We start from the raw sequence: 26,061 nt of genomic DNA on the forward strand, positions 1-26,061 counted from the left end.
GCACTCAGTTGAGAAGTGGATATAATTGTTCCAGTGTTGGAAATGCTCTACGAGCTGAACACATCGGCAGCAGCACAAATCTCTCTGATATTTTGCTACATTGTATCAGTCTGGAGTCCAGGCTGTTTAGCTCACAGAGCATTGTATAGACTAGATACAATTATATCCACTTCTCAGCTGAGAGCCAGACTAGGGATTTACAGGTTTGCTGCCTGTGAATGTAAAAAAGAGAGACCTCATTCACTGACAGGAAACAAAGATCTTGAGAATTGTTCATTTATACTGCGATGAAGTTTTATTTACAAATAAACGGAAAACCTCTGGATCGCAAGGAAAATGTGTCCGTCAGGCGTCCAGCGGAGCAGGATTACACCGTGGTGGGAGCAGAAGAGGCAGCCATATTGGTTGATACCCAGCTTTCCCAGATAAAGATATATTTATACAGAATTATTCCATAATAGGAATTGAAAACAGTCTTATATGGTTATACAAAGCTAAATGAGGTGACATGTAATATGATGCATGCTGGAAGGGCTCCAAGTGTGTTATGTACTGTACTATGTTACTCAACACCCACATGTGTATATATATATATATATATATATATATATATATATATATACACACACACACACACACACACACACACACACACTGTACACCACATAGACGGACATGAGCGATTACATTACAAACCCTCTGATCATTTCAGTAACAGGCCCAGAGGTTGTATAAACAGAAGACGACAAACTCTAGTATCTAGTGTAAAGTCAATGGTGTCCTATATATATATATATATATATATATACACACACACATACATACATACATACATATATATGCACACACGGTATACGGCTGCCCAGGAGAAGCGGTGCAGCAGCTCTCTCCTCTGAGTAATGGGGGGGGGGTCTAGCCTGAGCAGCGACTCTCCTTTACGGACCCCAAATGGGGCACATGGTGGGGGTTGTCCCAGCTTAGAAGACATTGGGGCATATTTCTGCTCAAAGCTATAACACTTTAAAAAAATATATTAAAAAAAACCTACTTCGTATTTTATGATAAATATTAAAGGGGTTTCCAGTTTTATAAAAATTCAGCAAAATGGTAATATACTTTGTTTTATCATTATTGGTCATCATTATCAAGATCTGTGCTAGCTGTCAGTGAATGGGAACATGTCCTGATTACATCCAACTGATACAGCTGCAGTGCTTGTTACAGTGTATTAGAGCTCTGTTTTGTCTTCTGGACATGATCTAGCCTCTGCACTGTGTCACACATATAGCAAGAATGGACTGAACATCTGGGAAGTGCCCATGATTAGCGGGGGCCACATATCCCCCATAACTACAAGAGGTAAATGCTGCTCAGTGAATCTACAATGGCGCACAATGTCATGGAGAAGTCGGTGGTTGTGATGTGGATTTATAAGGGTATGTTCACACGCACTCCGGCTCCATTACTCCTACAAACATCTGCCCGTTGCTTTCAATGGGTTTTACGATGTTCTGTTCCCACGAGGTGTAATTTTACACGTCGCTGTCAAGACGGCGCGTAAAAAGACGCCCGCGAAAAAGAAGCGCAGGACACTTCTTGGGACGTTTTTATTTTGGAGCCATTTTTCATTGACTCCATTGAAAAACAGCTCCAATAACGTCCGTAAAATACGCAGCAAAAAACGCGAGTACATGCAAAAACTTCTGAAATTCAGGAGCTGTTTTCGCCTGAAAACAGCACAGTAAATTCAAACGTATTTTGCGAAGCCGTGTGAACATAGCCTTAGAGTTCTATTCATTTTTCACCTATTTATAAACATTTATAAACTTTCACAATTGCGTCACTTTCAACCATCAGAAACACGCATTTTATGTTACAAGCTGCAAGATCTCGGTTAGTATCGGTCAGACGTCTGGCTGTCGGGTCGGCGACAGAGCAGTCGGTGAGTATAACAGAGCATGCCACGCCAGGTAACACATCCAGAATATTCACCTGCGGGAAATCCGAACTTCCAAACATGGAGGCCAAGTGCGCGGCTTTCTCTCTAATATTCTTTTTATGAAAATCTCTAATTGCTAAAGCCTGAAACCTTTTCTGCAATACGAAGAGGAAGAAAAACAGAGAAAAACATGAAAATAGTGAGAAGCTGAAATACAGGAAAGGGAGAGGACAAGAACGCCATTGCACAGAGCGGAAAACGTGCGCAAAAATCACAGCCACCAATCAGGTGATAGCTCTCATCTGTCCCATCAGTGTTAGACAATGGCAGCAAGTATCTGATTGGTTGCTGCTGTTGTGGGATGATTTGTATAATTGGCAGAGGTGTCGCATGCAGACGCAGGACAACGCAAAACTCATTACGGTTCTCACCTTAATTTAATTTTAGAAAAACCTGATTATTAGTGCGGCCTGAGCGGAGGACTGGCATGCTGTGACTGCCGCGTGGAGACTTCTCCCCCTCCCTGCTGGCAGGACAGGGACAACCCAGCGCTGAGCTTAACAGCTGTCTGACACTCTGGTTGCTAGGGATATACTGCCTAACAACCGCAGTCTTTTTAATTGGGTTGTTGGCAGCAAGTCCCTAGCAACCGGTCTGTCTCAGATTACTCAAGTCTTCAGCTCAAGGCAGAATTATTACTAAACTGAGAGCAAAATAAGGGCAGGGGTCTCAGCAGGACACAAACCAGATTTATCGCCATCTCAATTTAGGTGGAGGTCCTATGAAATTCTAAACATACCTAATAAAAGCCAACAAGACTTCTATTCTGCAAAACCTTACAGTCAATGACAGGTTCCTTACAGGGATTCTCTAGTTTTGTGTAAATAAAGGTTAATCATTGTCAAGATCTCTGCTTGCTGTATACTGTAAGTGAATAGAAACGGTTACTAATATTTCCTGCAGCTGAGTGTCGGCTAAAATTTTAAACACATCAGCACCAAAAAACATTCCCCTCTCCAGATAATTTGTTACAATGTATCATTCTGGAGTTCGGGTTGTTTACCTAGAAAAGGTTCATTAATTACACAAAACCAGAAAACTCTTTTAATATCCAATATTTGTGATTTAGAAATTCAGTCAAATTGATCACGACTGTACTGCAAGAATCAAAGCCTGGTCCGATATGAGCGCAGAAACAAAAGTTACCAAGAGTTACCATGCTGTAAATCCAATGCTGCACCTCCAGGCAACTTTGTTGCATTGACGATACAGGATTTGTCCTGTTATAATGTGACATTTCTTGTTGAGGTGACGGGCTGAACTCATCCCGGGGATCCTCTCCCACAGAGATGGTCAGACTGATCCCCTCATCATTATCTTCTATTATTCGGGTGCGTCAGCAACTGCAAATCTGAGTCAAATGTCTCAAGTGAAATGTAAAATTGTTAAATTTGGTGATTTTGTTAGGTATAAGGGGGAAATATATAGGGGAACACGGGTGAACATAGAGGAGAAGGGGGGCACACAGCAGGAAAGAAAGGAGACCCCTCCCTCAATGTGCTCATTTATACCACTATCGCTCAACAGGAGGCCTTAACTAATACTTGTACACCAACCCGCTGCTGGTGAGATCCTCCGTCAGGATTCCTCCTCCTTATTTTGGCGATGTCACGTGCATGAGCACCACCCATGAGTAAGGAGGCAACTGGACTCCTGATGTCATGTGCCTGGGGATCACCCATGAGTAAGGAGGCAACTGGACTCCAGATGTCATGTGTCTGGGGATCACCCATGAGTAAGGAGGGAGCTGGGCCACTGATGTCATGTACCTGGGCACCACCCATGAGTAAGGAGGGAGCTGGGCCACTGATGTCATGTACCTGGGCACCACCCATGAGTAAGGAGGGAGCTGGGCCCCTGATGTCATGTGCCTGGGCACCACCCATGAGTAAGGAGGGAGCTGGGCCCCTGATGTCATGTGCCTGGGCACCACCCATGAGTAAGGAGAGAGCTGGGCCCCTGATGTCATGTGCCTGGGCACCACCCATGAGTAAGGAGGGAGCTGGGCCCCTGATGTCATGTGCCTGGGGACCACCCATGAGTAAGGAGGGAGCTGGGCCCCTGATGTCATGTGCCTGGGGATCACCCATGAGTAAGGAGGCAACTGGACTCCTGATGTCATATGCCTCGGCACCACCCATAAGTAAGGAGGGAGCTGGGCCCCTGATGTCATGTGCCTGGACACCACCCATGAGTAAGGAGGGAGCTGGGCCCCTGATGTCATGTGCCTGGGCACTACCCATGAGTTACGGGGGAGCTGGGCCCCTGATGTCATGTGCCTGGGCACCGCCCATGAGTAAGGAGGGAGCTGGACCTCTGATGTCATGTGCCTCGGCACCACCCATAAGTAAGGAGGGAGCTGGGCCCCTGATGTCATGTGCCTGGGCACCACCCATGAGTAAGGAGAGAGCTGGGCCCCTGATGTCATGTGCCTGGGCACCACCCATGAGTAAGGAGGTAACTGGACTCCTGATGTCATGTGCCTGGGCACCACCCATAAGTAAGGAGGGAGCTGGGCCCCTGATGTCATGTGCCTGGACACCACCCATGAGTAAGGAGGGAGCTGGGCCCCTGATGTCATGTGCCTGGGCACCACCCATGAGTAAGGGGGGAGCTGGGCCCCTGATGTCATGTGCCTGGGCACCGCCCATGAGTAAGGAGGGAGCTGGGCCCCTGATGTCATGTGCCTGGGCACCGCCCATGAGTAAGGAGGGAGCTAGGCCCCTTCTCCACAGTAAGTGTATGTGCTGCCTCTACGGTATGTATGGTCTTGGAGGGTAATACAGGGGAGATGTAGCGATCTAATAAGCAGCATAGCAGATGATACATGTCATTATTATTGCATGCTATATGAAAGCTCATGCTGTGTTATTTATACTTGTGGGAGGCCGGGTCACCTGCTCAGCCCTTTCTTCAATGTTCTGAAGACGCTCTAAGATTCCCGTCAGAGCAAGAACAGAAGTACAAGAAGAGGTGAGAGAATCTTCTCTCTCTGCAGGACTGGAAGGGGTGTCTGTCTCTTCTCTAGAGTGTGGCTGTCTGGTTACAGTAGCGGTGGAAGGTCTTGCTGTCTCTCTGGTTACAGTAGTGGAGGAAGATCTTGCTGTCTCTCTGGTTACAGTAGCAGTGGAAGGTCTTGCTGTCTCTCTGGTTACAGTAGCGGAGGAAGTTCTTGCCGTCTCTCTGGTTACAGTAGCGGAGGAAGCTCTTGCTGGCTCTCTGGTTACAGTAGTGGAGGAAGATCTTGCTGTCTCTCTGGTTACAGTAGCGCAGGAAGTTCTTGCTGTCTCTCTGGTTACAGTAGCGGAGGAAGTTCTTGCTGTCTCTCTGGTTACAGTAGCGGAAGATCTTGCTGTCTCTCTGGTTACAGTAGTGGAGGAAGGTCTTGCTGTCTCCCCTGTTACAGTAGCGGAGGAAGGTCTTGCTGTCTCTCTGGTTACAGTAGCGGAGGAAGGTCTTGCTGTCTCTCTGGTTACAGTAGCGGAGGAAGTTCTTGCTGTCTCTCTGGTTACAGTATTGGAGGAAGTTCTTGCTATCTCTCTGGTTACAGTAGCGGAGGAAGTTCTTGTGGTCTCTCTGGTTACAGTAGCGGAGGAAGGTCTTGCTGTCTCTCCTGTTACAGTAGCGGAGGAAGGTCTTGCTGTCTCTCTGGTTACAGTAGCGGAGGAAGGTCTTGCTGTCTCTCTGGTTACAGTAGCGGAGGAAGGTCTTGCTGTCTCTCTGGTTACAGTAGCTGTGGCAGGCAAGGTCGGCTGAGTCAGGTATCTGACCAGCTGTTGGGATCTAGCTACTGCCTGAAACTGGGAAAGACTGCAAATGAAAAGAAGGGTTCCTCGGTCTACACCAGATCTCATGCATCACACTCAGGCACTTGCTTCAAAGAAGTTATTCACTGTCATGGTGATCTGCAGCAGAGCTATAGCACTGGTCATAGGCTTGGCCATGGGGCAAAACATTAAAAGATTTATGAAGAGGTTTCCATAAACATTCAAGTCGCCAGAGGGTGGATTTGTACGTCTATTGAGCCTGGACTGGGCCCCTCAGTCATATAGTGTGGGACAAGCTTAGCTCAGGAGAAAACAATAGCGATCGCCCAACGCCCCACGCCCGCCAAAATGAGTAAATCTAAATCTGTACGATTACCTCATGCCTTATACTCCAGTCACAAAAAAGCTGAATTCTCCTGGCTTCTAGTTACAAAATTGTGGAGCATTGTGGGCTCTTAGATGAAATCTAGGGCACTGTTCACACGGCATATTTTGGAGGATAAAACGCTTAAATTACGCATGCAAACAGCTTCCCATTGATTTTAATAGGAAATACGGGTATAGTTCATATGCTGATGATTTAAAAAACACCTTGCAGAAATACGCTTCATAAAAACGCTTGTAAAAATAAAAAACACTGCGAATGAGCTCCAAAAACACCTGGAAATCAGTGCCCGTTTTCTTTTAAATTCAACCTAGTATTTTTCAGCCTGAACATACGCCGTGTGAACATACCCTTAGAGGTCAGCTGTTAAGTCTTATCCCGATGTTTGGATAAACTCCAGTCCGTTTTCATCGGCAATCAGAAGAATTGTGAATACAGCTCTGGATGTGACTAGAGTATAGGACAGGATATAATTCACGTTTCATGCAGATTTAAAGTACGAAACATTGTTAACAGGGGGGACTTGCTTTGCGACACTAGTAGGTAACTTGTGGACATCTTGGGAGTTGTAGTTTAAGAGCTGGGGAAGGGTCGCAGTTTACAGACCCCTGTTCTATATTATTGCTCACAGACAAATACTCACTCCACTTCGATCAAGCACAGCATCGTACCTGCTTTCTGGGATCAATCTGAGTAACGCAAGGGGTTGGGTCCGGAGGTTTAGCAAAGCGAGGGTTAACAGGAGGCGGGTCGCAGGGTGGTAGCTCTGGTGCGGAGGTATCAGAAAGGGGTAAAGCCTTTTTTTCCCCGAAATGATAAAGAAATGACAGCAGAAAAGAGATGCAGAGATTAGCGGAGATGTCAGGAGGATCGGGGGAGGCAATGAGGGAGCAGATTATACATGGAGATTACAAAAATAATATGTAAGCGGAAAAAATAAAAATAATAATTTGCACAGTCTGCGGTACGTGTCCATGCTGCGTCTAAATTTTGAGAAAGACATAACTTTTCCCCAAGTCACAGCACAAACCTATATAAGAAATGTAGCCACTTTGCCAAAATGTACTAATCTGTAGTTTTATCAGGTCTTATACTCCAGTTACAACCAAAGCTGCAACAGGGATCACCTTAGACCATCAAAACCACACCGAGGTTCCTACATTCTGCACGGAGATGCAGATCTCTATAGAAGACGTTCTAGAAATATTTCCTACAATTAAACCTTGGGAAGAAATGGAGGCCCCAAAACGGTGTCTGAGCCGCGCGTATTAACATGTGGTTGTGCTGTAATGTGTGAATACAGCCCTATAAACAGGACGTGACATAGGAGTCTGATCACTGATGGACTGGCCAAGGTGACCCCTCCAATAGCCATCGATGGAGAAGTGGCCGCCCATGTGTAATAACTCTGCAGGGAAATGAATAGAAGAAAATCCCTTTAAGAAATGTGTTGCTAAAATAATTGACATATTTCTTCAGTGGAATTTTGTTTTTGCACATTTCTTTTCACTGGTTTTTATGCCTTTGAAGAATATTTTCTTCCTTGTCCTGACATCATTGGTATAGGGCGTTACAGCTGTCAATCACACGTCTGGGAGGGAAGGTGGCACCACCCTAAGTTATGTCACTGTGGAGGCCGGAAACAGGATGAGCCTCCCCCAGGTGTCTGGTAATAATCAAACATCATCACGTTTTACATGAAGCCAAAATCCACAAAAATGTAGGATCCGAAATAATAATAACTTGAAGAAATGACAAATGATCTGATGATCTCCCGAAGATCCTGTGATAATCTTAAAGGGGAGCTCTGGTTTTATGTCACTGAAGCTTACAATGTGTATATTGAAAACTTCTGCAACTTTCTAATACACTATGTGTTTCAATTCCTCACTATTTTCAAGATCTCTGCTTGCTGTCAGTAAACATCAAAGGCTGAAAGCCCATAGAGAAATAACACTTTTCACAGTTGAGATTCTGTTATACTGTATATCTGTCTAGACAATACTCTGTAAGGTAAATACATCAGCAGCACCAATCTCTCTCTCCTGTCTTAACAACTTGCTACAATGTATCAGTGCAGGTAAAATGTATCAGTCTACACTGCAGGGTTCACTGTTTAGCTTAGGAGGATTGTCTAGAATGGATACAATTGTAACAAACAAACCAGGTTTTCAGCCTCTGCATGTTAACAAACGTTTCCATTCACTTTAGAAAGCAGAGATCTTGAAAAACATGATGAATTGAAACACAAAGTATACAAGAAAATTTTCGAACTTTTCAGTTATATAAAACAGGGAGATTTTTTCTTAAATCAAAGGTTTGTGATCTTCGATGAACAGAAGATAGAAGTGGATGAGACGTCTTCCGGATTTTTGTATGAAGTTTCTCCTTAGATGGTGAAGTCCTGAATACATAAGACGCCAGGGAGCGAAGAACATAATAATCTTACTATGCATGCGCCAATTTACCTGTCTCCGTAATGATGTATTTGGTGCGTTCTCTTCGAACTTAGCCAATAACTGAGTAGCCATGGACTTGACTTTATTCTGATTAATGACCTCCTTTGTGTCGCTGCACTCGTTGCCAGAATTGATACTTTCACTTGAAAAATTCACAGTCTGCAAAACAAAAAGCGTAAAAAACTATTTGTTGGCGTCTTCTGAACCTTTTACCTGTTCAATCACCTGTGCCAGAAACGCAGATTTACTAAAGGAATGAAAATGGAATGAGACACGAGAGCCCTCACCAGCCACGAACACATACCAAGGATTCCAGCAACGAAAATCAAACTTGGAGGAAATCACAATGACCGAAGCAGCGTGAGAAGCGCTCAGAAAACCCCACATTAACAATTAAATCAATAAAAATGTTCTTCAATACTAAGGAACTCCACTCATATATGCAAATTCTCCTATATGTTCAGATTTACTTGTAATTAGGAGGCAGGAATATAGTAGTTATATTCTTGTATATAGGGGGCAGTATTATAGTAGTTATATTCTTGTATATAGGAGCAGTATTATAGTAGTTATATTCTTGTATATAGGAGCAGTATTATAGTAGTTATATTCTTATATATAGGGGGCAGTATTATAGTAGTTATATTCTTGTATATAGGGGGCAGTATTATAGTAGTTATATTCTTGTATATAGGAGCAGTATTATAGTAGTTATATTCTTGTATATAGGAGCAGTATTATAGTAGTTATATTCTTATATATAGGGGGCAGTATTATAGTAGTTATATTCTTGTATATAGGAGCAGTATTATAGTAGTTATATTCTTGTATATAGGGAGCAGTATTATAGTAGTTATATTCTTGTATATAGGAGCAGTATTATAGTAGTTATATTCTTGTATATAGGGGGCAGTATTATAGTAGTTATATTCTTGTATATAGGGGGCAGTATTATAGTAGTTATATTCTTGTATATAGGGGGCAGTATTATAGTAGTTATATTCTTGTATATAGGGGGCAGTATTATAGTAGTTATATTCTTGTATATAGGGGGCAGTATTATAGTAGTTATATTCTTGTATATAGGGGGCAGTATTATAGTAGTTATATTCTTGTATATAGGGGGCAGTATTATAGTAGTTATATTCTTGTATATAGGGAGCAGTATTATAGTAGTTATATTCTTGTATATAGGAGCAGTATTATAGTAGTTATATTCTTGTATATAGGAGCAGTATTATAGTAGTTATATTCTTGTATATAGGAGCAGTATTATAGTAGTTATATTCTTGTATATAGGAGCAGTATTATAGTAGTTATATTCTTGTATATAGGAGCAGTATTATAGTAGTTATATTCTTGTATATAGGGGGCAGTATTATAGTAGTTATATTCTTGTATATAGGAGCAGTATTATAGTAGTTATATTCTTGTATATAGGGGCAGTATTATAGTAGTTATATTCTTGTATATAGGAGGCAGTATTATAGTAGTTATATTCTTGTATATAGGGGCAGTATTATAGTAGTTATATTCTTGTATATAGGAGGCAGTATTATAGTAGTTATATTCTTGTATATAGGGGCAGTATTATAGTAGTTATATTCTTGTATATAGAGGGCAGTATTAGAGTAGTTATATTCTTGTATATAGAGGGCAGTATTAGAGTAGTTATATTCTTGTATATAGGGGCAGTATTATAGTAGTTATATTCTTGTATATAGGAGCAGTATTATAGTAGTTATATTCTTGTATATAGGAGCAGTATTATAGTAGTTATATTCTTGTATATAGGAGCAGTATTATAGTAGTTATATTCTTGTATATAGGGAGCAGTATTATAGTAGTTATATTCTTGTATATAGGGGCAGTATTATAGTAGTTATATTCTTGTGTATAGAGGGCAGTATTATAGTAGTTATATTCTTGAATATAGGGGCAGTATTATAGCAGTTATATTCTTGTATATAGGAGCAGTATTATAGTAGATATATTCTTGTATATAGGAGCAGTATTATAGTAGTTATATTCTTGTATATAGGAGCAGTATTATAGTAGATATATTCTTGTATATAGGAGCAGTATTATAGTAGTTATATTCTTGTATATAGGGGGCAGTATTATAGTAGTTATATTCTTGTATATAGGGGCAGTATTATAGTAGTTATATTCTTGTACATAGGAGGCAGTATTATAGTAGTTATATTCTTGTATATAGGGGCAGTATTATAGTAGTTATATTCTTGTATATAGGAGGCAGTATTATAGTAGTTATATTCTTGTATATAGGGGGCAGTATTATAGTAGTTATATTCTTGTATATAGGGGCAGTATTATAGTAGTTATATTCTTGTATATAGGAGGCAGTATTATAGCTGTTATATTCTTGTATATAGGGGGCAGTATTATATTAGTTATATTGTTGTATATACGGGACAGTATTATAGTAGTTATAGTATTGTATACAGGGGCAGTATTATAGTAGTTATATTCTTGTATACAGGGGGCAGTATTATAGTAGTTATATTCTTGTATATATGGAGCAGTATTAAAGTAGTTATATTCTTGTATATAGGAGCAGTATTATAGTAGTTATATTCTTGTATATAGGGGGCAGTATTATAGCAGTTATATTCTTGTATATAGGGGCAGTATTATAGTAGTTATATTCTTGTATATACAGGACATTATTATAGTAGTTATAGTATTGTATACAGGGGGCAGTATTATAATAGTTATTTTCTTGTATACAGGGGGAAGTATTCTAGTAGTTATATTCTTGTATATAGGAGCAGTATTATAGTAGTTATATTCTTGTATATAGGGGGCAGTATTATAGTAGTTATATTCATGTACATAGGGGGCAGTATTATAGTAGTTATATTCTTGTATATAGGAGCAGTATTATAGTAGTTATATTCTTGTATTATAGTAGTTATATTCTTGTATATAGGGGCAGTATTATAGTAGTTATATTCTTGTATATAGGGGCAGTATTATAGTAGTTATATTCTTGTATATAGGGGGCAGTATTATAGTAGTTATATTCTTGTATATAGGGGCAGTATTATAGTAGTTATATTCTTGTATATAGGAGCAGTATTATAGTAGTTATATTCTTGTATATAGGAGCAGTATTACAGTAGTTCTATTCTTGTATATAGGAGCAGTATTATAGTAGTTCTATTCTTGTATATAGGGAGCAGTATTCTAGTAGTTATATTCTTGTATATAGGGGCAGTATTATAGTAGTTATATTCTTGTGTATAGAGGGCACTATTATAGTAGTTATATTCTTGTATATAGGGGCAGTATTATAGCAGTTATATTCTTGTATATAGGAGCAGTATTATAGTAGTTATATTCTTGTATATAGGAGCAGTATTATAGTAGATATATTCTTGTATATAGGAGCAGTATTATAGTAGTTATATTCTTGTATATAGGGGGCAGTATTATAGTAGTTATATTCTTGAATATAGGGGCAGTATTATAGTAGTTATATTCTTGTATATAGGAGGCAGTATTATAGTAGTTATATTCTTGTATATAGGGGGCAGTATTATAGTAGTTATATTCTTGTATATAGGAGGCAGTATTATAGCTGTTATATTCTTGTATATAGGGGGCAGTATTATACTAGTTATATTGTTGTATATACGGGACAGTATTATAGTAGTTATAGTATTGTATACAGGGGCAGTATTATAGTAGTTATATTCTTGTATACAGGGGGCAGTATTATAGTAGTTATATTCTTGTATATATGGAGCAGTATTATAGTAATTATATTCTTGTATATAGGAGCAGTATTATAGTAGTTATATTCTTGTATATAGGGGGCAGTATTATAGCAGTTATATTCTTGTATATAGGGGCAGTATTATAGTAGTTATATTCTTGTATATACAGGACATTATTATAGTAGTTATAGTATTGTATACAGGGGGCAGTATTATAGTAGTTATGTTCTTGTATACAGGGGGAAGTATTATAGTAGTTATATTCTTGTATATATGGAGCAGTATTATAGTACCGTGTTTCCCCGAAAGTAAGACAGTGTCTTACTTTCTTTTTATCCCCAAAAGCCCCACTATGTCTTACTTTCGGGGTATGTCTTATATTGTAAAAAAATTGTCGAATTTTTTTTTTTTTTTTTTTCACAAACTTTATTTAACTGTTTTACATTTTTTTTTTTAGTCCCACCAGGGGACTTCACTATGCGATGTGCCGATCGCATATATAATGCTTTGGTATACTTAGTATACCGAAGCATTATTGCCTGTCAGTGTAAAACTGACAGGCAACCTATTAGGTCATGCCTCCGGCATCGCCTAACAGGCAGATGCTGAAGGCAGACCTGGGGGTCTTTGTTAGACCCCCGGCTGTCATGGAAACCCGACGGCGACCCGCGATTTGTTTGCGGGGGCGCCGATCGGGTGACAGAGGGAGCTCCCCCCTCTGTCAAACACATTAAATGCCGCTGTCACTATTGACAGCGGCATTTAATGGGTTAAACTGCCGGAATCGGCGCGCGCTTCGATTCCGGCAGTTGCAGCAGGAGCAAGTGCAGGGGACGGCGCGGTGACGTATGGAGAGGGGGGCGGCGCGGAAGTGGGCAGGAGGCGGCAATACCCCAGTGTTTCCCCGAAAGTAAGACATATGTCTTATTTTCGGGGTACGGCTTATATTAGCCGACCCCCCTGAAACCCCCGATACGTCTTACAATCGGGGGTGTCTTACTATCGGGGAAACACGGTAGTTATATTCTTGTATATAGGGGGCAGTATTATAGTAGTTATATTCTTGTATATAGGGACAGTATTATAGTAGTTATATTCTTGTATATAGGGGGCAGTATTATAGTAGTTATATTCTTGTATATAGGAGCAGTATTATAGTAGTTAAATTCTTGTATATAGGGGCAGTATTATAGTAGTTATATTCTTGTATATAGGGGGCAGTATTATAGTAGTTATATTCTTGTATATAGGGGGCAGTATTATAGTAGTTATATTCTTGTATATAGGAGCAGTATTATAGTAGTTAAATTCTTGTATATAGGGGCAGTATTATAGTAGTTATATTCTTGTATATAGGGGGCAGTATTATAGTAGTTATATTCTTGTATATAGGGGGCAGTATTATAGTAGTTATATTCTTGTATATAGGGGGCAGTATTATAGTAAATATATTCTTGTATATAGGGGGCAGTATTATAGTAGTTATATTCTTGTATATAGGGGGCAGTATTATAGTAGTTATATTCTTGTATATAGGGGGCAGTATTATAGTAGTTATATTCTTGTATATAGGAGCAGTATTATAATAGTTATATTCTTGTATATAGGGGGCAGTATTAAAGTAGTTATATTCATGTATATAGGGGGCAGTATTATAGTAGTTATATTCTTGTATATAGGGGCAGTATTATAGTAGTTATATTCTTGTACATAGGGAGCAGTATTATAGTAGTTATATTCTTGTATATAGGAGCAGTATTATAGTAGTTATATTCTTGTATATAGGGGCAGTATTATAGTAGTTATATTCTTGTATATAGGGGCAGTATTATAGTAGTTATATTCTTGTATATAGAGGGCAGTATTATAGTAGTTATATTCTTGTATATAGGGGCAGTATTATAGTAGTTATATTCTTGTATATAGGAGCAGTATTACAGTAGTTATATTCTTGTATATAGGGAGCAGTATTATAGTAGTTATATTCTTGTATATAGGAGCAGTATTATAGTAGTTATATTCTTGTATATAGGAGCAGTATTATAGTAGTTATATTCTTGTATATAGGGGGCAGTATTATAGTAGTTATATTCTTGTATATAGGGGGCAGTATTATAGTAAATATATTCTTGTATATAGGGGGCAGTATTATAGTAGTTATATTCTTGTATATAGGGGGCAGTATTATAGTAGTTATATTCTTGTATATAGGGGGCAGTATTATAGTAGTTATATTCTTGTATATAGGGGCAGTATTATAGTAGTTATATTCTTGTATATAGGAGCAGTATTATAGTAGTTATATTCTTGTATATACTAGCAGTATTATAGTAGTTATATTCTTGTATATAGGAGCAGTATTATAGTAGTTATATTCTTGTATATAGGGAGCAGTATTATAGTAGTTATATTCTTGTATATAGGAGCAGTATTATAGTAGTTATATTCTTATATATAGGGGGCAGTATTTTAGTAGTTATATTCTTGTATATAGGGGCAGTATTATAGTAGTTATATTCTTGTGTATAGAGGGTAGTATTATAGTAGTTATATTCTTGTATATAGGGGCAGTATTATAGTAGTTATATTCTTGTATATAGGAGCAGTATTATAGTCGTTATATTCTTGTATATAGGGAGCAGTATTATAGTAGTTATATTCTTGTATATAGGGGCAGTATTATAGTAGTTATATTCTTGTATATAGGGGCAGTATTATAGTAGTTATATTCTTGTATATAGGGGCAGTATTATAGTAGTTATATTCTTGTATATAGGAGCAGTATTATAGTAGTTATATTCTTGTATATAGAGGGCAGTATTATAGTAGTTATATTCTTGTATATAGGGGCAGTATTATAGTAGTTATATTCTTGTATATAGGGGCAGAATTATAGTAGTTATATTCTTGTATATAGGAGGCAGTATTATAGTAGTTATATTCTTGTATATAGGAGGCAGTATTATAGTAGTTATATTCTTGTATATAGGGAGCAGTATTATAGTAGTTATATTCTTGTATATAGGAGGCAGTATTATAGTAGTTATACTCTTGTATATAGGGAGCAGTATTATAGTAGTTATATTCTTGTATACAGGAGGCAGTATTATACTAGTTATATTCTTGTATATAGGGAGCAGTATTATAGTAGTTATATTCATGTATATAGGGGGCGGTATTATAGCAGTTATATTCTTGTATATAGGGGCAGTATTATAGTAGTTATATTCTTGTATATAGGGGGCAGTATTATAGTAGTTATATTCTTGTATATAGGGGGCAGTATTATAGTAATTATATTCTTGTATATAGGGAGCAGTATTATAGCAGTTATATTCATGTATATAGGGGGCAGTATTATAGCAGTTATATTCTTGTATATAGGGTGCAGTATTATAGTAGTTATATTCTTGTATATAGGGGGCAGTATTATAGTAGTTATATTCTTGTATATAGGGAGCAGTATTATAGTAGTTATATTCTTGTATATAGGAGCAGTATTATACTAGTTATATTCTTGTATATAGGGGGCAGTATTATAGTAGTTATATTCTTGTATATAGGGAGCAGTATTATAGTAGTTATATTCTTGTATATAGGTGCAGTATTATACTAGTTATATTCTTGTATATAGGGGGCAGTATTAGGCTGGGTTCACACGTGGCGGAATTTCACTTAAATTCCGCTGCGGACACTCCGCAGCGTTAATCCGCAGCGGAGCCGTTTGTCCATTGACTTACACTTTAATTTAGCAGTGTTCGTTTAGACGAGGCGTAAAATTCCGCTGCGGAGCATAGGCTGCGGAGCGGAATTTGGTGTCCGCAGCATGCTCTGTCTGTTGCGGAGCAGTGGCGGACTCATGGCGGAATTTCTCCATTGACTTCAATGGAGATTATAATTTCCGCAATGAAGTCCGCAGCTGTCATGCACATGTTATGTGTGCTGCGGATCCGTCTTTCTTTTTTAACTTGACATTTCTTCATTCTGGCTGGACCTATGTATTTCTAGGTCTACAGCCAGACTGAGGAAGTCAATGGGGCTCCCGTAATGACGGGAGCGTTGCTAGGAGACGTCAGTAACTAGTCACTGTCCAGGGTGCTGAAAGAGTTAAGCGATCGGCAGTAACTGTTTCTGCACCCGGGACAGTGACTACCGATCCCAATATACATGTATCTGTAAAAAAAAAATGAAGTTCATACTTACCGAGAACTCCCTGCTTCTGTCTCCAGTCCGGCCTCCCAGGATGACGTTTCAGTCTAAGTGACGGCTGCAGCCAATCACAGGCTAATAACAGGCTGCAGCGGTCACATGGACTGCCGCGTCATCCAGGGAGATCGGGCTGGATGCCGAAGGAGGGACGCGTCACCAAGACAACGGGCGGTAAGTATGAATTTCTTTGACTTTCACAAGGGAAAGTGCTGTCCCTTCTCTCTATCCTGCACTGATAGGGAGAAGGGAAGTACTTTTACCGCAGTCCGCAGCAGCTAGTCCGCATCAATTTACTGCACATTTTGTGCAGATCCGCAGCAGAATCTGCAACGCAGATTCTGTGCGGCATTGATGCGGACAGTTGCGGAGGAAATCCGCCACGTGTGGTCATGCCCTTATAGTGGTTATATTCTTGTATATAGGCCCAGTATTATAGTAGTTATATTCTTGTATAAAGGGGCAGTATTATAGTAGTTATATTCTTGTATATAGGGAGCAGTATTATAGTAGTTATATTCTTGTATATAGGTGCAGTATTATAGTAGTTATATTCTTGTATATAGGGGCAGTATTATAGTAGTTATATTCTTCTATATAGGGGCAGTATTATAGTAGTTATATTCTTGTATATAGTGACAGTATTATAGTAGTTATATTCTTGTATATAGGGGTCAGTATTATAGTAGTTATATTCTTGTATATAGTGGCAGTATTATAGTAGTTATATTCTTGCACATAGGAGCAGTATTATAGTAGTTATATTCTTGTATATAGGGGGCAGTACTATAGTAGTTATATTCTTGTATATAGGGGGCAGTACTATAGTAGTTATATTCTTGTATATAGGAGCAGTATTATAGTAGTTATATTCTTGTACATAGGAGCAGTATTATAGTAGTTATATTCTTGTATATAGGGGCAGTATTATAGTAGTTATATTCTTGTATATAGGGGCAGTATTATAGTAGTTATATTCTTGTATATAGGAGCAGTATTATAGTAGTTATATTCTTGTATATAGGGAGCAGTATAATAGTAGTTATATTCTTGTATATAGGGGGCAGTATTATAGTAGTTATATTCTTGTATATAGGAGCAGTACTATAATAGTTATATTCTTGTATATAGGGGCAGTACTATAGTAGTTATATTCTTGTAGATAGGGGCAGTATTATAGTAGTTATATTCTTGTATATAGGGAGCAGTATTATAGTAGTTATATTCTTGTATATAGAGGCAGTATTATAGTAGTTATATTCTTGTATATAGGGGGCAGTATTATAGTAGTTATATTCTTGTATATAGGGGGCAGTATTATAGTAGTTATATTCTTGTATATAGGAGGCAGTATTATAGTAGTTATATTCTTGTATATAGGGGCAGTATTATAGTAGTTATATTCTTGTATATAGGGGGCAGTATTATAGTAGTTATATATATATATATATATATATATATATATATATATATAGGAGTATTATTTTAAGTAGCAGATAATTCTATAAAAAATTAATTAAAGAAATAAAGGTCAGGTCCACTTTGCAGGACATGTGATCCTGAAGCTTCAGCTGGAGGAATTGTCTACCAAACGTTGATCAGACATGCTTAGAGTTGTAGTCCTACAAAGTCATCAGCCCATTAAAAGCTGCTGTGTCTGATAATCACCTCTGCCCAGATACTTGTGGCCGCCGTGGCTGGTGAGTCCAATCTGTCATCCTTATCTCGGGCCTGGTTTTCATATTTTCTATCTTTGGTTGATTACACCGGGTTTTGATTTGCAATTTGTCATATGTTTATATTATGACGACAATTCTATAGGGGTTGAAATTCCCCGACTCTGTCATATTCTGTGTCCTGATTGTGTTCTGATGATAGAAATGTTTAACAAGGGGGCGGCCGCCTATTCTTAGCATGATATTAAACAAATATACAGAGTACGTACAGGCTTGTGGTGTCGGGTGCCTGAACAAAGTTCTTAAAGAACACGTTCTCTTATAGTCACAAATCTTCATGAAATCTATTGTGTTCAGAAATTTCTTAGGTATACATTTTAATCTTTTTCTAGGAAAGCTGGGTGACAGTCAATACAGTTCCCACAGAGTTGTTGCCCAGCTTTTCCAGACTCCTGAATGTAATTTCTGCCTTCTCAGGCAGTGGTAGACAATTTTGGGATGTATCACCGGCTTCAGTTCATGGATACTATTCTCTTTATAAGGTAACATTATGGAAATATTTTATATTACATTACATGTCATAAATATCCTGACCAGGGAGAAGAAGCCTGCGCCTGTCCTGTTGAATTGTTGCTGCACTCTATGATGGATCTTGTTATTGTAGTCAGTGAAACGCTTTTCTCTAATAGGCTGCAGCTGCCGGTAATTGCTCTCAGATTCCCGCGTGGGCCGCGGCGAGCAGTGACCACGAGGTATATGGGCTACGCTACAATCCCGCTCCAATGATGAACCTGTCTACAGTGACCAACACCGACCTCATCAAAGAGCTGCATCGTCTTCCTCCTCCGCTTGTTCACGTCGTTCTCCTCAGATTTATTTTCTCCCTTGATAAAGCAAAAAAACGGACAATTCATGTACAGCGGTGATATACTATGGTATGGTATATGGTCTATATACACGGTGAAAAGTAGAATATACTCTGTGTTTCAATTCCTCACATTTTCAAGATTTGTTTGCTGTTGGTGCACGGGAACAATCATTATTTACAGTCAGAGGCTGAAAACCTGTACAGACCTAATACTTCTCACAGGTGAGAATTCACTACAACTGTATCCAGTCAAGACAAAACAGCCTGGACTCCAGATACATTGTAACGAGACAGGACAAGAGAGACATTTGTGTTTTTAATGTGTTTAGATCACCGACGATTGTCTAAACAGGGTACAACTGAAACCAACCCGATCTGTATTGGTTTTCTATTCACTGACAGCAAGCATAGATGGTAATAAATTTTAACACAGATGTTTTTAAGAAAGTCTTTGCTCCAATTGCATCCAGTCTGGACGATCCTTTGTGATATAAACAGTCGATACCAGACTGATACATTTTACCTGCACGATACATTGTAACAAACTGTAACAAATCAGGACAGGAGAGAAATCTGTGCTGCTGTTTAGCTCTTTGAGGATTTTCTGGAAGCAGGAGAGGCCTCATCTGATAAATATGATACTATTACGCTCATATACTCGGCTTATTATCAGGTATCAAGTTCTTGTTCCATATAGCAAAGTTCCCCGACAGTTTTATCCCCCCCCCCCCCCCGATACTATCAACATATGAGTGTTTGACAGAGTGAAAAGTATTTTTTATCCCTTTTCAATTCCATAAATGGGGGCGCCAGTCTCTGCCTTACGACACATATGGGCCGCATTAGGGTAACACATGTCTGCGTGTTTCTGACGTGGGAGCAGACAGGCGGTGAGGGGAAGGATTTGACCGTTGCGCGTGTGGTTTATACATGAGATAAGTGTTTCGTGATTGATTTCCCCGAATTTTGTATCATTTTGGTGGGGGGGGGGGGGGGGGGTGGGATGATAAATCTGAGGTCTGGTTATTTTCTAGGATTGAAGTATAAAAAAAAAATGAAATTCTAAGCGGCTCAGTCCGCGTCCCGAACAATTAACTTCAGGAGGTAAAGTCAAATATGTGAGTCAGGGTAATTAGATGACATCATCGAGTCGGGGGTTATGGAGATTCCTGTGTATTGTTTTTATGATAATTTGGGGTGACATCACAATTAAGGGGCCTCTGACTTATCTCCCTAAATTAGTGCAAGATGTGAGATGAATAAAGGGGCGATAGGATTCCCCCCCCCCCCCCACACCCCTCGGGGGCTTCACAAGAAAGGACAGTGAGGAGAAGTGGAGCAGACAGCTGTTTAATGTGTGTTTAAGAGAGAGATTTCCTCCCATCCCACAGTTTATTTATGTAGGATTCCATTAGATTGTCATAAATCACAGATTCTGTAGCAGCTGCACCTTGTAAAGTAGCCGAGGATGGAACCGAAGTCATCTCCCTCCTGCATCACTCTACAGGTCCAAGCTACTGGATAATCGCTAAATGTCCCGGCAATTATCTACAAATGGTCCATGTTCTCCATTCATGTAGGAGATTTGGAGAAGATCCTGGTGTCAGATTACAACAGAGAATTTCTCCAGACACAAAAATGCCAGAAAAAGCCCCTCGCAAAGGTGGAGAGTCATTCAAGCAGGTACTCCAGATGTCGAGTGCAAAGGCACATACACCGATGATCTCCATTATACAGAGAATAAATCGACTAAATTACTTATCCTGTACTGACCCTGAATCCCCTCCTGTAATAAACTCCAGACCTGCACTCACTATTCTGCTGGTGGAGTCACACTATGTACATACATTACATTACTTATCCTGTACTGATCCTGAGTTACATCCTGTATTATACTCCAGAGCTGCACTCACTATTCTGCTGGTGGAGTCACTGTGTACATACATTACATTACTTATCCTGTACTGATCCTGAGTTACATCCTGTATTATACTGCAGAGCTGCACTCACTATTCTGCTGGTGGAGTCACACTATGTACATACATTACATTACTTATCCTGTACTGATCCTGAGTTACAGCCTGTATTATACTCCAGAGCTGCACTCACTATTCTGCTGGTGGAGTCACTGTGTACATACATTACACTACTTATCCTGTACTGATCCTGAGTTACATCCTGTATTATACTCCAGAGCTGCACTCACTATTCTGCTGGTGGAGTTACTGTGTACATACATTACATTACTTATCCTGTACTGATCCTGAGTTATATCCTGTATTATACTCCGGAGCTGCACTCACTATTCTGCTGGTGGAGTCACTGTGTACTTACATTACATTACTTATCCTGTACTGATCCTGAGTTATATCCTGTATTATACTCCAGAGATGTACTCACTATTCTGCTGGTGGAGTCAGTGTGTACATACATTACATTACTTATCCTGTACTGATCCTGAGTTACATCCTGTATTATACTCCAGAGCTGCACTCACTATTCTGCTGGTGGAGTCACTGTGTACATACATTACATTACTTATCCTGCACTGACCCTGAGTTACATCCTGTATTATACTCCAGAGCTGCACGCAGTATTATGCTGGTGGAGTCACTGTGTACATACATTACATTACTTATCCTGTACTGATCCTGAGTTACATCCTGTATTATACTCCAGAGCAGCACTCACTATTCTGCTGGTGGACTCCCTGTGTACATACATTGAATTACTTATCCTGTGCTCATCCTGAGTTACATCCTGTATTATACTCCAGAGCTGCACTCACTATTCTGCTGGTGGAGTCACTGTGTACATACATTACATTACTTATCCTGTGCTCATCCTGAGTTACATCCTGTATTATACTCCAGAGCTGCACTTCCCTTTTACTTTACTTTCCTGCAGGCTTCAGAACTGAAATGTCCCAGCATGATTTTCATGAGTGTCATCTTTACACCAGGCGCTATGCAGTCATCTAATGTAGAAAAAACTAACTGCCCCCTGCATTGTAGGAGATCAGATAAGCAGTTGACTGTTTCCTATAGCAACCAGCAAGAGTGATTTCAGCTCTGGAGTTATGATGTTTCTCAGGATCAGTACAATGTAAGTAAAGAAAACTATTAACAAAATTACTCAAATGGTAAAAGAGGGAACATAAAAAATATTTTTCCTAAATTTGTCATTACTCTGTCAATTGTTACCCTATATAAAGAACAGGAATAATGGGAAGTTTCATTTCTCACCTTTGGCACTCTCTTTCTGGGTAATGTTAAATTGAGGTAATTATTACTGAGCAGATTGGATGGTTTGGAGGAATAGACATCTCCATTCTTTCCATTGTCCCTGGGGAAGGAGTCTGCAAATAGAAAAGGGTTTGAGTTTTGTCAGAGTTGCCAATACTGCCCCCTACAGGACTGGTGATAAATAACCAGTCAGGTGATATCATACTAATGAGTCCACTATGACAGGTCTCTGCCAGAAGACAAATGATTGCTCCAACTCTACAGCCTCCAAATCCACAAGCGTAGGACTCTTATTTATGTATGAAAAGTGGGTGGTTTCAGAGCAAAACCCTCATGACACTTGTCCCAAAGTTATAGTCACTGATGTTCACTGTCTGTTTTTTTTTTTCAGTGGGTAATGTTGGGGGCACTATTTACAATGCACTCTCTGGGGAGGCCCTGCCTACAGGGGGCTCTCTGGGGAGGCCCTGCCTACAGGGGGCTCTCTGGGGAGGCCCTGCCTACAGGGGGCTCTCTGGGGAGGCCCTGCCTACAGGGGGCTCTCTGGGGAGGCCCTGCCTACAGGGGGCTCTCTGGGGAGGCCCTGCCTACAGGGGGCTCTCTGGGGAGGCCCTGCCTACAGGGGGCTCTCTGGGGAGGCACTGCCTACAGGGGGCTCTCTGGGGAGGCACTGCCTACAGGGGGCTCTCTGGGGAGGCACTGCCTACAGGGGGCTCTCTGGGGAGGCACTGCCTACAGGGGGCTCTCTGGGGAGGCACTGCCTACAGGGGGCTCTCTGGGGAGGCACTGCCTACAGGGGGCTCTCTGGGGAGGCACTGCCTACAGGGGGCTCTCTGGGGAGGCACTGCCTACAGGGGGCTCTCTGGGGAGGCACTGCCTACAGGGGGCTCTCTGGGGAGGCACTGCCTACAGGGGGCTCTCTGGGGAGGCACTGCCTACAGGGGGCTCTCTGGGGAGGCACTGCCTACAGGGGGCTCTCTGGGGAGGCACTGCCTACAGGGGGCTCTCTGGGGAGGCACTGCCTACAGGGGGCTCTCTGGGGAGGCACTGCCTACAGGGGGCTCTCTGGGGAGGCACTGCCTACAGGGGGCTCTCTGGGGAGGCACTGCCTACAGGGGGCTCTCTGGGGAGGCACTGCCTACAGGGGACTCTCTGGGGAGGCACTGCCTACAGGGGACTCTCTGGGGAGGCACTGCCTACAGGGGACTCTCTGGGGAGGCACTGCCTACAGGGGACTCTCTGGGGAGGCACTGCCTACAGGGGACTCTCTGGGGAGGCACTGCCTACAGGGGACTCTCTGGGGAGGCACTGCCTACAGGGGACTCTCTGGGGAGGCACTGCCTACAGGGGACTCTCTGGGGAGGCACTGCCTACAGGGGACTCTCTGGGGAGGCACTGCCTACAGGGGACTCTCTGGGGAGGCACTGCCTACAGGGGACTCTCTGGGGGGCACTATCTACAGGGGGCTCTGAGGGGCACTATCTCTTTATCATTAACTCTTGATTTTGTAATGTGTTTGTAAAAATTTTGTCCGTGATTTTTAGCTAAGTTGTCCACCGGAAATGACTAAAGTGGAGGTTGGCAACCCTGCTGTGGGGGGACACTTTGCTGTCCAAAGTGGACAACCCCTGTTACTTTTCTTACCACTGGCATCTATGGCATAGCGAGAGGATAAATCCAGTGACGGCTGATAGACAGCCTGCTGTTTCCTGCGTTAAGCTGGGCGCTGCCAATAGAACCATAGAGGGCCCAGTGCTCGGTAAAACACAATAGCCGCTATATCTTAGCAATTATAGGGGGTTATGGAGGTTGGAAGCTCCACGGCCATACCATTAAGCCATATTCCCTCTATATGCCATGAAGTGATGGGAAAACCACTTTAAAGGGAGCGACCTTGGGATTCTGTATTCGATCCGCCTGTAAGAGTTGTAAGAGCGCGCTAGGCTTGACCCCAGGCGGCCTTGCCCCGATACATCACCTCATTGTATGAAGATACAGCTACAAAGAGACACTCACCAACTGGCCTCAGAGGGGCGCCCCTGAATAATTCATAGAACTTGGAGAGGTACAGGACCATGCTGAGCTTATCTGGTTCCTCTTTGGACGCCATCTCCTTTCCCGTGGTGATGGGCGAGATTCCAAACTCTTTCTCTGCGATATCAAACGCCAGCTGGTTATTCCTGACAGCGTCGTCCACGTTCAAAGAGTAAAAGTCACTGAGGAACAAAAGATTCAATATCACAGGAAGAAAGGCATCAGTAATAGGCTGCGGATCAAAGAATCCCGCTCACTTATAGGACAGGTCATGGAATAATGAACAGATGGAGACAATGGACAATGAATAAAGTTTTAAAATTCAAAAACTATACTTGAAAATATATATGTATATGTTTTACAGATGTCCTAATAGTGATGGCCAACAGAGCCCAACTCCGCCCACTTCATGGGCTCTCAAAGTGCTAATCAAGGGCTCCGTTATGTTTGCCCTTCCCCTCTGTGAACTCCCTCAGCCATTCAGAAGAGCCGAGAGGGAGTCACATGACAAACTTCGTTCCTAATCGCCTGACTGGGACCGTTTAATGGATTTCTGATAAAACTTTGTTTAAATCTAAATGGTCACAATGTATTTTTTTTAAGTAGAATTTATATCAAATTTAAATTAAAAAAAACGACTATTTATTATTCTTCTAGATTATCCCTGGTATTACTAGTGCAACAAAGTTACATTTTGGTAAAAATGTAAAAAAATGTACTCAGTTTACACTACAATAATAAAAACAATATTTTTTTTTTTGGGTGACCACCAGCCTCATTTACATGAAAATAAATGAGAGGTTGTCACAGCCCCGCCCCTTTTTACCAACATTATTAAATAATAGAATCTTATTTATCCTGATACTGTAAATGGATTATTATAGGATTAAGTTACATTTTTTATATTATACTCATTTAACTACATTGGGTGGAGATGCCCTTTAAGATGCCTCTAAAACTTAGTTACAATTATATTACTTACACAAACTGACACAAACACATGATTGAAATGATTGTCTTTTACCATGAAATTAAGGAAAGTTACAGGTTATCACATATGGACTCACATAAGTTCTGGCCGGAAATGGTGAATGATGGCACAAAGCGCAAGGCCGCTCTTCCAGGAGCTGGTGAGGTTTGTGACGTTCACGTTCCTGTAGCCTTCCGTCTGTTTCTGACACCAGGTTAGGAGTTTGTTGGGTCGAATATCAGATTCTAAAAAGACAAAAAAGTCACCAATAGAAATTTGAATAATTTTAGTAAAGGTCATGAAATACTTTGTATTTATAGGGAAAATTCACCATAATGTATCCCCTGATGTTACATTGTGGGACTGACTAAGTTGGAATCCGCATCGGACTGGGGTGCCTTGTGCCCACCAGAGGGAATGATTCTGAGTTACATAAACGTGTTATACTCCAGAGCTGCACTCACTATTCTCACTGTGTACATACATTACATATCCTGTACTGATCCCGAGTTACATCCTGTATTATACTCCAGAGCTGCACTCACTATTCTGCTGGTGGAGTCACTGTGTACATACATTACATTACTTATCCTGTACTGATCCGGAGTTACATCCTGTATTATACTCCAGAGCTGCACTCACTATTCTGCCGGTGGAGTCACTGTGTACATACCTTACATTACTTATCCTGTACTGATACTGAGTTACA

At 40.6% G+C, this 26,061-nt stretch overlaps 1 protein-coding gene across 8 annotated transcripts in view; it reads right to left on the reverse strand.

Moving 5' to 3' along the window:
• Positions 1-26,061, reverse strand: part of MICAL2 (microtubule associated monooxygenase, calponin and LIM domain containing 2) — a 218,428-nt gene that overhangs the window by 91,448 nt on the left and 100,919 nt on the right. For 5 of the 8 annotated variants that reach the window (XM_075838144.1, XM_075838145.1, XM_075838143.1 and 2 more), the window contains exons 12-17: positions 25,450-25,597; positions 24,365-24,564; positions 22,349-22,461; positions 19,051-19,119; positions 8,620-8,769; positions 1,993-2,094 (exon numbers count right to left, since the gene is read on the reverse strand). In XM_075838144.1, coding sequence (XP_075694259.1) covers positions 1,993-2,094; positions 8,620-8,769; positions 19,051-19,119; positions 22,349-22,461; positions 24,365-24,564; positions 25,450-25,597 — 782 coding nt within the window. Of the gene's footprint in view, positions 1-1,992; positions 2,095-4,896; positions 5,800-6,822; positions 6,949-8,619; positions 8,770-19,050; positions 19,120-22,348; positions 22,462-24,364; positions 24,565-25,449; positions 25,598-26,061 lie in introns of all 8 variants that reach the window. The other 3 variants (XM_075838147.1, XM_075838151.1, XM_075838150.1) reach the window with 2 other exon arrangements.

Source organism: Rhinoderma darwinii, chromosome 9 (genome assembly GCF_050947455.1).
Source record: "Rhinoderma darwinii isolate aRhiDar2 chromosome 9, aRhiDar2.hap1, whole genome shotgun sequence".
In the NCBI taxonomy this organism is placed as follows: Eukaryota; Metazoa; Chordata; class Amphibia; order Anura; family Rhinodermatidae; genus Rhinoderma; species Rhinoderma darwinii.